This window comes from Arvicola amphibius, chromosome 14 (assembly GCF_903992535.2).
Source record: "Arvicola amphibius chromosome 14, mArvAmp1.2, whole genome shotgun sequence".
Classification (NCBI taxonomy): domain Eukaryota; kingdom Metazoa; phylum Chordata; class Mammalia; order Rodentia; family Cricetidae; genus Arvicola; species Arvicola amphibius.
Window position 1 is genome coordinate 20,895,176 of NC_052060.1, and position 12,339 is coordinate 20,907,514.

Below are 12,339 nucleotides of genomic sequence, written 5' to 3' on the forward strand. Positions count from 1 at the left end.
ATAGAAAACAGCCTAAACCAACAAACTTTTGTGCTTTACCTTTTTACAAGTCAAACATTTTTAACTATCACCCTGCTCAAAATGGGCCTGATGATGGCTTGAGTTCACAGAAGTTATAGAAAGACAGTAATCTATGCCAGGCGGCGGTGGCGCACGCCTTTAATCCCAGCACTCGGGAGGCAGAGGCAGGCGGATCTCTGAATTTGAGGCCAGCCTGGTCTACAAGAGCTAGTTCCAGGACAGGCTCTAGAAACTACAGGGAAACCCTGTCTCGAAAAACCAAAAAAAAAAAAAAAAAAAAAAACAGTAATCTATCACAGAGTAGGCATATGTCAGGAGAAAAGTGGCTTTCCTTCCTTATGCTTAGAGTTCTAAATTAATGAATTTTCGTAGAAACACAATTATTTAAAATATCTGTATAGAAACAAGGAAAAGACAGGTTAAATATTTGACCCAGGACTTGGAGTAGAATGCTCATATGATGGACTGCTGCTTTTCATTGTGGTACATATTACCTTTGCAAACTATATTTTAATTATATTACCACAAATTGTATTTATACATATGCTTGTATATATACACATACATTAACTTGTGGTGCTAGCCAGGGCAATAAGGATGCGGTAATCAGAATGATGGAGTGAGGGCTGCATGTGCAGGACAACTCTTTTGACAGATAGACAGGATGACTCTCTAAACCTGACTGACAAGCTCAATTGTGTTTAAAGAAGTGTGTGTTTGCACAGTCAGAAGGAAACAGACAATCCCTAGATACAGAAGGCTGGAAGTAGAGATGCAGGGATTGAAAGAGATAAGGCTCATGAGGTAAACATGAAGCAGACTGTATTAGATTCCAATAGGTCATAGGTTATCATAACTGCCTTAAAAATGTGCCATTGGTACAAAATGCCATTAACTCCCTTTTACAATTGGTGCCTGATTGCCTGCACCGGACTCCACAAACTTTTCTTAAATGCCTTCTGTGTACATTTTAAATAAATGGTGTAGATTAAGGGCTGAGTTTATGATTATACTGAGTTTGTGATTCAACATGTGAGTCAGATAATTTTCTGGAATATTATTCATGAATAGCTTGAAAAGAACCAACCCAAATGTAGTTACCTTTTAATTTCAATTACTCTGGATGTTTGATAATCCTTGACACTATCTGGTATGCTTACATTTGATACAAGGGGTCATACAGAAATAATTTAGCTCAGAGTTTTGGTATTTTACTATGATGGTTATTATTTTAATAATAACTTTGGCTGTGTTTAAGGCCCATATAATCTAGGGAAACTTGAACTCTGGTTTTCAAAACTATCCTTTTTTGAAAATAGTTCCTTCCTTACTGCTTGTTTCTTTAGAAATTTGTCAGATTATGAACTAATATAATTTATCTCACGTCCAAATAGTAATTATTTTAAAATAGTTTAAATTACACCAGAGTCCTTTTTAAAAATCGTCAAAAGAGATTTGATAGTATACATAAGAAAGGTGAATGTGTGTGTGTGTGTGTGTGTGTGTGTGTGTGTGTGTGTCTTATGCAGGGCCATACCTCCCACACACAATCTTCTTCCTATTTATTCCTACACTGCCTACAACTGTCCTAACCAGCCTTTCTGATCTAATAGCTTCTGATTCTTCCTTTGTTTTAGTCCCCTTTGTTTATTTGATATTTACTGGTGCTTGCTGGGTCTTTAGGCACTCTTCTTTTTGCGGATGTGTTTAGCATATTAAAGAGATTTTCCAAATTATCATTTAAAGAAATGTAATTAAAACCATGACATATATTTAGTCTCTCTTTTCAGATACATTTTCCCAACATTTTGTCTTCCTGTATTTTCCCAGGTATGCTGGACCAATGGAAAGATTGCAGGCAGAGACTGAACTTATTAACAGGGTGAATAGTACTTACCTTGTGAGGCACAGGACCAAGGAGTCTGGAGAATATGCAATTAGCATTAAGTAAGTAGGACAAGTGCTTTTGGAGAAATAGATTTCCAGTGTTCATAGTGGTGTAGGTCATGTGACACATACAACCCTGAAGTTGGAAACCAAGGTTCTAATTGCAGTAGAAATAATGCAATTATCTCGACAGTTCATTCGTACTAGAAAATATCTGTGAGGAAAACAGTAATGGGTGTTATGGGCTGCTAGTTGGCATAATAGATTTCTTTCATAGCATTATATTTTGTTGATTTGATGTACATGTGTTTCTAGTAAATTGCAAGAATACAAATGGCTAGGTTTTGTCTTTTTTTGTACCCTCAAAGTGCACTTACTAAGTAAGCACAATGATTAGTCAAATCCAAATCTTCTCTCACTTCAAATATTGGTTGTATCTTCAACCAACCTAGTAAATACAGTTTGTTAATTAGCTGTCACCATTGTATTGGCATAAGTATATATTTTGTCTTCAGAATTAATTCCTATAACGTTATTGGGGCATGCCCTCTGGTAATTATTGATTTCTACTGATTAAAACCACATTTATATTCATAAGTTATTCATTGCCCACAGGTACAATAATGAAGCAAAACACATCAAGATTTTAACAAGAGATGGCTTTTTTCACATTGCAGAAAATAGAAAATTTAAAAGCTTAATGGTAAATATTGATTATTTCTTTTCAATCTGTGATTCCCCCTTTCTGCTGTTAAATCAGTTCAACTCTATAGTTTCTTAGCAATGTTGCCTATTGAAGATTATCTAAAGAGAATAATAATGTAGGCTTTAGAAAACTCCTAACTTTCTAGGTTGAAGAATTCCAATGATGTTTTACATTGCTCAAATGGTATTGCTCATTATAAATGAGGTTTGTAAGTTTTAGATAATATTTTAGAGTCTGTGTTACTCTTGGCTCTTAAAGCGATGGTCAACTGAAGTATAGGTGTTTGGGTGTGCTGTCTCCGTGACAAATGATAAATCTCACATCGCTGCTATGTCATTCCTCTTCCTATGCCATCTGTCTCTTCATTCAGCTACTTTGTGTCATTATAAATTATGGGACAGAAAAGTTCTTACATTTAGGTGTATTTCATTCAAAATGTAATATAAAGTCAATTTGAAATTTGTTTATATTTTCTGCTATTATAAATTGTCTGTGTAATGATAGTTCTCATTTATTACATTAGATAAGCATTTGTAAGTTTATATTTTTGCCATATACAACAGTTGACGTTACATGGAAATTTTATTTTGAACTGGAAACCATATATGGTAGTTAGCATGTGTTTATTCTTAAAATTTATAAAAATCTCAATCATTTTATTAGTAGGTATGGTGTGTGTATGTCATACAGACCATACATATATATCATTATACACACTGCTTTATATACTGTTGTTTATATACAACAGTAAAGAAATCTTATTTTCTTAAAAGTGGCTACAAATCTATTTTTTCCCACTTAGATAGTCACTTACACTAGTGAAGAATTTAGGTATACGACACAGGATACATTTGTAGTCGCTAAGATCTTTGATTAGCTTTGAGAGGGAAGGCTCATTGCTATAGCTACCAGTCAAATGGTATATACTATACCTTTCAGGAATACAAATGAGTCAAAATGGGGTATAAGAAGGCTTACAAACTCAGCCAGCTTGAATGCCTTACTTAAGAATCATTTCAAGATAGAGATCAGTGCTTTCAAGAAATCGAAACATCTTGAGCTGAGAGAAAAGGAAATAGGAGGAAATCTGTAGACGTAAGTGGCACGTTTGAAATTCAAACGCAAAGGACAGGCAGCATGGCCATGCCTTAAAAAATGGAAACTCTTGTCAAATTGGCAACTAAGATCGAGGCATCCTCTCTGCTGGAAGTAACTTACATCTGTTGCACCTATCAGGCAGAGAGCAGAGAGCGAGCTTGACCAGAAGAGGTTCTTTAGATAGTAAGAGCCTCGAGAGGCTGTGGCAAGTCCGTGCACAGATGATGAACGACAGGCGCAGCCCGACATGATGAAAGCATGCACGGAAACTCCACAGCTCTGCAAGGCATGCCTGCAGAACTTCTTTGGGTGATAATGAGGCTTCTTCACAGTGTTACAGTTTATATGACACTTACAAAATGCTGCGGGGACAATGATGACTGCCAGCTCTCTAGACTTTAAAAGTAGTAGCAAAGGGAGCTCCCATCAGAGGAGACGCGTGAGAAGGATGAAAGGAATGGCCAGTGGAAGGGGTCAATCAATTCAGCTTTGTGTCGCTTGGTTCAGCCCAAGGAAGTCCTTTAGCAGGGTGTTAGAGATGAAAAAAGCCAGTGCCGCTATCATGAGCTGTAGATCTTATAAGGCCATGATTATACTAAAGTGAATGGACATTCTGTTTTAAAGAATTTTTTTTTTTTTTTTTTTTTTTTGGTTTTTCGAGACAGGATTTCTATGCGGCTTTGGAGCCTGTCCTGGAACTAGCTCTTGTAGACCAGGCTGGTCTCGAACTCACAGAGATCCGCCTGCCTCTGCCTCCCGAGTGCTGGGATTAAAGGCGTGTGCAACCACCGCCCGGCTTAATTATACTAAAGTGAATGGACATTCTGTTTTAAAGAATTTGTAGCAGAGACCATTAAAGTTTATTCATTGGTCTCCTGGAAAGGGAAGTAAGGGTACATGTCTCAGAGTTTAACTAAGTGTCACAAAAATCTGTCTATCAGTCACAAATGCCGCTGTTAGAGACACATACATGTGCCTATGTCATTTCCCTCCCTTCCTTCCTTCCTTCCTTCCTTCCGTCCTCCCTTCCTCCCTCCCTCCCTCCCTTCCTTCCTTCCTTCCTTCCTTCCTCCCTTCCTTCCTTCCTTCCTTCCTTCCATCCTCCCTTCCTCCCTCCCTCCCTTCCTTCCTTCTTCCTTCCTTCCTCCTTCCCTCCCTTCCTTGCTTCCTCTCTCCCTCTGACCCTACCTTTCTTTCTCTTTCTTTTCTTCCACACCTGGAGATCTTTTATAAGGAAGCTCAGACTATATAGGTTCCAAAGAGGTGATTGAGAATTAACAGCAAAACCAGTGAAACTACAAAGAAAAGAAATCAATTTAATGATATTTGCATAAAGAAAGGAAGATAAGAAACAGAAAACCTTCAGTTTAAGCAAGGCCTTTTGCCAGGTTTAGTAAGTAACTTTCAGTTGCTGATGAAGCTGCTGAGCTAGTTGGAGTTAGCTTTGCTTTTTGTTCAGGTGTTGAGTAAATTTAGTTTTAATTTTTGGAGATGTGTAGTCAATAAATTCAATAAACAGATAAGCAGTAGTATTTAGGTATTATATTTTTAAGTTAAATGTTTATTTAGAATAAAATTCTGTTACTTTTTTTTCAAAAGACAGACTTGGATTCTAATAAAACAGTTTAATAGAAGAAGGCACAATATTTAAGGTAAACATCACAATGAAGGGTATAGAACCTTATTTTGAATCTTAAAAGACTCAGCCACTGTGGTTTTAAGATTCCTTAAAATAAAATGACTCAGCTGATGTAAAATATCTTACAAGTTAGGAAATCAGTGTGTGCCATAGAACTCAAAGACAGTGGTGTTCTATAGACCTAAGCTGTGAAATGCCTCATGGATGCTTGCCAAGAAGAGATATTTCATGTGATGGTAACAGATTCCTTTGGAAAAAGAGAGGAGGCTCCAAGATGTAGGAGGTGTCTTTAAAAAAATAAGGGTCATACCATCTGTAGCAGGCACAGTTTATTGTGTTGGAGTACAGTGCACAGTTCCCATCCCTGTAAATATTGTTGTGTAGATTTGAGCCATCCCCCGTGAGTAGTTTGGTATCTCGCTATCTGTGTTACACTGTGTTCTTCTGCATATGAATCACGGTATAGCGTGGAATAAAATATTTATCAGAAAGTATTCAAAACACATGCAGACCCGAAAGCTTATTTTAAATTAGCTGGTGTCTCACGGAGTCGGCTACATTTGGTACTCGGGACCAGAACTTCTTCCCTTGGGTTTCAATAGCTTGGTTAATCATGCTCTTTGCTTTTCTTCATCATTAAGTTCCAATCCTAAATGACTTTTGGATTCCAGATTACAAGGCATTAATTTTGTCCTGATTTTCATGTATGTCAGACAAGCCATGCCCAAACGCTGTTTGTAAGCCATCCCCATTGCCTGTTTCCTTGGTAATTGGAGTGACTGGCCCACACTCATTATTTCTGGGCTGGATTGTTGATACCGCTGTGTCGACCGAGATAAGGGAAGCTTAGAGATTTCTTTTGTTTAGAGTCATTTTGTTTGCTTGTTGTACCTGAAGGTCAATGACTACTAAAGCAGGGCTGGATTAGACTAAAGTATGAGAGCATAAAGCCAGGAATTGGAAAGGATCCACTGCTGTGCTCCTTAATTCTACTCAGGAGCATCTTAGGAAGATTTACCCACCTAAGACTGTAAAAAATGTAGCTAAAATATCATCCATGCTTAGCCAGGTATTAAAGACTCTCTGCAGTGTACTAAACTGCCTGATCCTGGTTCTTAGACGTCTGTTTTTTTTTCTTTTTTTCTTCTGTAAAAATATTAAATGACTGAAAAGTCCCTTTTAGTCAGTTCAATAATGTAATAGTTTATAGCCAACTTCACATTAACGTTAATTAATAATGATTTGGAGCAAAATTTATACTCTCTCATAAAGTTAAGTTGAAGTTCAAAGCTACTGAACTACAATAGCCATTTCAGATTTGTACTGACATTGTCAAGCAAAACATCACATCTCAATTGAAATGTAAATGAAGGGAACAGCTCCTTGGTCTCATTGTTATCGGTGTTGCCATCCGCAAACACACGGTTTTCCTTAAGCTTTTTATTTCATTATCTAAAAGAGGCTGATTATATTTTTCACTCAGCTCAGTTTAACTTCTGAGCTACTGTTGCCGAACCGTGTCAAAACTCAGTGTAATATAAATGCTGTATTCTCATATTGGTAGCCGTTTCCAAGATCCAGCTGCTGTTTGGTGTTTTATTTCATTTGCCCTTTGTTTCTAAAGGTTGGGCAATTTCCACATCCCTTTGTGTAATCAGCACTCTCATTCTCTGGGCTCAAGGGAAAATACATCCATATGTACACACTCACATAGACATACTTTTAAGTTATAGAATTAATGTTTACAGAGACTTGAGCATCCTAAGTGTAAGAAAACAGAGTTGCTGGTTCATCATAGCGAATACCCTTTTCATCTGCTTCCCTTTTCTGTACTTATATTTGCTACTTATTAATAACCTGATGTAACTCAAAGGACTCACTCTGGACAGATATAAGTAATATGGTGAACGAGAACAATAAAGGAAAAAGAAAAGGGCCACGACTGCTCCTAGGTATGGTGGAGGAGAAAGTTTATTGTAGGTAAAAGGGAGAGCATAGCTAGAGGCAGAGACATTGGGAGAATCCAGAGGAGACACAGCCCTGAGCCATGTGAGGGGGTTGGAGAGGGGAGAGGGGGGAGGGGAGAGCCAGAGCAAGAGGCCAGGAGAGTAAAGGGTGGACTGGAAATGGGCAGGTAACCAAAATGACTAAATTATATGGGGAAAGGCAGCCCAGCCCCTGGTCTGGAGAAGTTTAGGATGAGGGGGTGTGGTAGCCCAGAAAGGTCCTGTAACAGGTAGAGGAGACTGGGGGATGCAGGGAGAACCTGTGACCTATGTCCACTTTGATGTGTTAATGGGCACCTCAGCCATTTGTCTCAGGTTTGAGACCTAACATATTGACTGCACTGCACACACGTTGGCTAACTTTGTCAAGTTCCTTGCGTCCATGATTTGAGGCTCATCTCATGAGGTTCTTGGGTTAAGATGTGTGAGAAGCCACAGTATGGCCTTGTTACATAATATAATGGTAGCTGCTATGATTATTCATATGTACCAGGAATGATCTGTGACCTGTGTGAAATACTTTATGTCTTTCATTTTCAAGGTGTGGGAAGTGAAAGAAGTACTTCCAACTGCTTCTAGTTTATTAATGGTACAGTGGTGTGTGTGTGTGTGTGTGTGTGTGTGTGTGTGTGTGTGTGTCCTTGAGGTCTTGTCACCCTTCTCTTTCCCTTCTAGGGTAAGAGCTGCTAGAGAGTAGGGACCTTGTCTCCAGCATTTTTCTGACCCCTGGCACTGCCAGCACAATGCAGTGCACAGCACATCTTACTTAGACAGAAGAGAATAAATCATTGGTGATTTTGAGTGTGTGTGTTTCTAGTAGATTCTGGCCTGATCGATTTCTTTTAGGAAATTTGAACTTAACCACTGAGTAGATGTGTTGGATCAATTGACAGTGTTATTTTTTTTTCAAGTAATGAATTGCTTTCTCCATTCTTTTTTAAGGGTGCCATAACAGAAGCATCGAGTAATTTATTTAAAGTAATTTGTGTTTTATTTTTATTTCAACTATTTATCAGCTACTTTATATCTGTCACATTCAACTGCTGATAGTATTTTCATCATGAATGGTTATTTTATTTCAGTTCATAGTAGAGGGATTTAGATTTGTGTAGAATCTGAAGCCCGGGTCCAGAGGAAAAATAAAAGATTTTCCTGAAGATTTAGTTTGAAATATGGTAGAAGTTTATATTAGACTTTGAGATGTTTACGACACATTATTTCTAAACAACAATTAGAAAGGACCACCTGTTGCCCCTGTGAATACTGGGTGACACAGAGAGCTGAGATGCGTGCTAACCCTTCATCAGCATAAAGCAGGCAGGATGCTGAGTGGTGCTCAGTGCTTTAGCAATGTTTCTCTTCATCATGGAAACGTATGTGTAGGATTAAGTTTGTTTTTCTGCTAAGTTGAAAGAAAGTGGAGGAAAGCAGAAATTGCTGTACAGTCAGGCAGACAGCTGTTCCTTTCATCTTTCTTCAGAAAGGCTCGCCTCTCTCTAATAACAGCAATAATTGCCACTCTGAGATGGAGGTTTAGCGTGGCTTCTCTTCAGTACCACATCTGACTGAAGATAAACATGATGTTCTCGATGCCTGAAGAACAATACAGGGTAACCGAGGTGGATGAACGTCTCCAGTAAACAGGGCCATGTCTGGGTGGGAGTCAGGTTCATCTAGACAGCAGGCCATGCTCTCGTTCACACTCTCATCTACTTGGGGATGTTAAAACGATCATCCTTGTGTTCTATATAATTATGCACGAAGGAGTTTATTTGAGAACAAAACTATCAAAACCTCTCTTGAATCTGCTCTTTTAAAGGAACTTGTGGAGTATTACAAGCACCATTCTCTCAAAGAAGGGTTCAGGACCTTAGACACGACGCTACAGTTTCCTTACAAGGAGCCAGAGCATTCAGCGGGACAGAGGGGTAATAGAACAGGCAACAGCTGTGAGTATTGCGAATTGAATACATTTTTTTCTTTCAACTTTTGATCACTTAAGGAATGGAAGCAAAATAACATTAAACATCTTCATTCTGAACTTTGAAATATAGCCAATTAATATGCTAATGCACTGAGCAGACACCTTTTTTTTTTGGAGCTAAGCAGAGTCATAAGGACCAAGAGGTTCATGAGTGTGTTGAGTTATCAGTTTTTGTGCCAAATTAAAAATTATATGTGTTTTAAAATAGCCATCAAAATGTAAGTGATATGTCAATGTGTAAAGTTTTATAATTTTCACTGGATTTTAAATTAACCATGCTCTCTTTAATTTACATGTAGCATTTGTGCTATAATGCTATTTGAAAAGTAGTATCCAACAGCGCTCTTCCAGAGTGCCTCGAATCCCAACTCTGCTGATACTCCTGTTTCAATCCAGCATTTGAAGGATTAGCATGTTTTGTCAATGTTTTTTAAACTATACATTGGTTGCTCTCTTAAAGAATGTGTATTGTACTATAAATTGTCATAAAGAATGACTACACACAAGCACACAGGCATACAACTGCATGGCTGTTTCAATGACTAACTCACTCTGCCCCACCATTTCATAGTATGTAAACTTCCCAGACAGAGACACCTACGAAGAGAACACTGTAAGAGAAAAATGTAAAGAAAATATATTTTTACTCCCTTGTTAAGTAATCTTCATAAAAACAAACGAACAATAAAAACTTTGAATGAATACAATTTGACTACTGTTAGAATCCTGAATTTAGCACAACTGGAAGATCAAGGGTTGTTCTAAAAAAAAATATGCACCAGTGTATTATAACTTGAAGTTTATTTTTCCTTAAAGGCTTACACCGAAGGAAGCTGGGTGATGAGGCTTTCGGCCTCAGGACAGTTCCATGTACTTTAGAACAGTATGTCAGCATCAGGACCATTCCATGTATTTCAGAACGATATGGAAGCCATTTGTCACTCAGCTGAGAAGTTGTATTTGGATAAATTTTGTAAAACTTCATCGAAGGGGAAGCCCAGTCGATAGAGCATGAGACTCTTAATCTCAGGGTAGTGGGTTCGAGCCCCACGTTGGGCACCAAAATGAAGGGGCATGGTTGATCGGCAGTTATGATTAACCAGACTAGCTTTAATATATAATATTCAGCTTTAATAAGGAAAGAAAAGGGAACTTACAAAGGCCAAGGTTCCAGCGAGGATTGCAGGGAAACAAAGAGAAGGCGGGCCGCACAACCGCAAGATTTTATAAGTAAATATTAGCCTAAGGGGGACACGCTTTACAAACAAGGTAATTGGCTGGGCTTCCCCTTCACTTCATGGTTGTCCTTACAGTGGTCACTGACATGTCCAAACCCGTGCAGTGAGATGTATAAGAATGCACATTGTATTGGATGTTTAAATACCTTTGCAATTTTATCTAGTTTATCAATTTTAATTATTTGTAGCTTAAGATTGCCTGATTATCGGATATTTTCACACATACTATACTTTTTATTCATTCAAAATGGATGTCTAACCTAAAAAGTAGTTTTGCTGCCTATTTCTTAAAAGTCTATCCAAGTATGACTTCTGACATACTCTTTTTACAGGACACCTCCTTTTAGATAAATATAAATTTAAACCCTTTCCTCTTTTTTCTGCCTTCCTAGTCGATGGGCATAACACAAATTGTAGACGAGGTAATCTACATGTGGAATAATACTTGAATAGTTTACTTGATTCCCCAGAGCTCTGTGGAGCAATGAGGAACAAAGAAGAACAATTCATTTCCAGAGTTAGGAAGGCCATCAATCCACTATATCCATGGCTTTTCTCTTTTCTATGACCAGATAATGGCAAGAAACCACTTAAAAAGAGCTTATATGGTCTATCCCAGAGGCTAGGAAGAGTGGCAGGTGATCCAAAGTGGCAAGAGAGGTGCTGGTTCCCCCACCTTCTAGTGCCTTGACAGCAGTTAGAGAATTGACGTGAAGTGGAGCCAGACTATAAAAATCAGGGCCACCTTCAAGTGAGTAATTTCTTCCTACGAGGCTTCCAAATGGTGCTCCAAACTCTGCTTGCACAGCGCACACTAGCTTTCAAAGGGTTGACTGTGCTTACATTTGTAGTTCCCAGAACAGCCTGCATTATTTTTTTGATGCTTTTTGTCTTGCTAACTTTATACTAAGCCTTGGTTTAGGAGTAACCCTTAATGAAAACACATGTATTTTTTTTTTTTTTTACATGTTGTGCTTCCTAGGATGTAGGGAAAGAGAAATGCTACATATTCATTACACAACAGTTAGGTGAGGGTACCTTCAGTCTTCATCTCTGATTCACAGCCTTGGTCATGATACTGAATATCTAAACGTAATGTTCACCAAGCGGCATTGCGTTAAGATATAGATTTAGTTCAAGGTCTTGTGTCTTCATTACTTACAAAAAAGGATGTAGGATACAGAGCAAGTAGGGTAAAGGCCAGAAACTTCTTGTGCTCTCCACAGAGGTGAGCAATGAGCTTCCCTTCTCACTAGTGAAAGTGGCTGACTAGTAATAGCAACTTGGCTCATTTTTGAAGTATGTAAAGTATGGTAAAATAAAATTATGGCAGAGTTAGTATATGCAGATAAAAAAATAATATGTAGAGAAGTGCTGATTGAAAATCAAACACGAGTTCCTAGTATTGGGTGGGGACGTTATGTAAGTTAGAAAGCCATCTTGTGTTGTCCCTCTATTGTCTACCAGGGTGTCAGGGCAGTGCTATTTTTCATTATTATTGTTGTCCTTTTAGTAGCTTGAATGCTCCCAAAAGAAAAGAAAAGAAACCGAGAAAAGAGAGGGAAAGAAAAGAGAAGAGAGCACTGGTGAACTGGTTTCCCTCCGTAGAAACTGCAATGATTTGGTAGAAGATAGTATGTAGATCTGTATGCGAACCCCATCATTATCCAAAATAGCCCCGAGCAATCTGACTTTGGTTGCTTTGGCTGTATCTGTGCACCTGGGTATTTGAGGGACACGGAAACGACTTTTGCCTGTTG

At 38.3% G+C, this 12,339-nt stretch overlaps 1 protein-coding gene across 1 annotated transcript in view; it reads left to right on the plus strand.

The window, feature by feature from the left end:
* The window catches only part of Vav3 (vav guanine nucleotide exchange factor 3), a 315,752-nt gene that overhangs the window by 286,787 nt on the left and 16,626 nt on the right, over window positions 1-12,339 (plus strand). Inside the window, exons 23-25 of the mRNA XM_038311226.1 lie at window positions 1,852-1,968; window positions 2,524-2,611; window positions 9,177-9,306. Of these exons, the coding sequence (XP_038167154.1) occupies window positions 1,852-1,968; window positions 2,524-2,611; window positions 9,177-9,306 (335 nt within the window). The remainder of the gene's footprint in view (window positions 1-1,851; window positions 1,969-2,523; window positions 2,612-9,176; window positions 9,307-12,339) is intronic.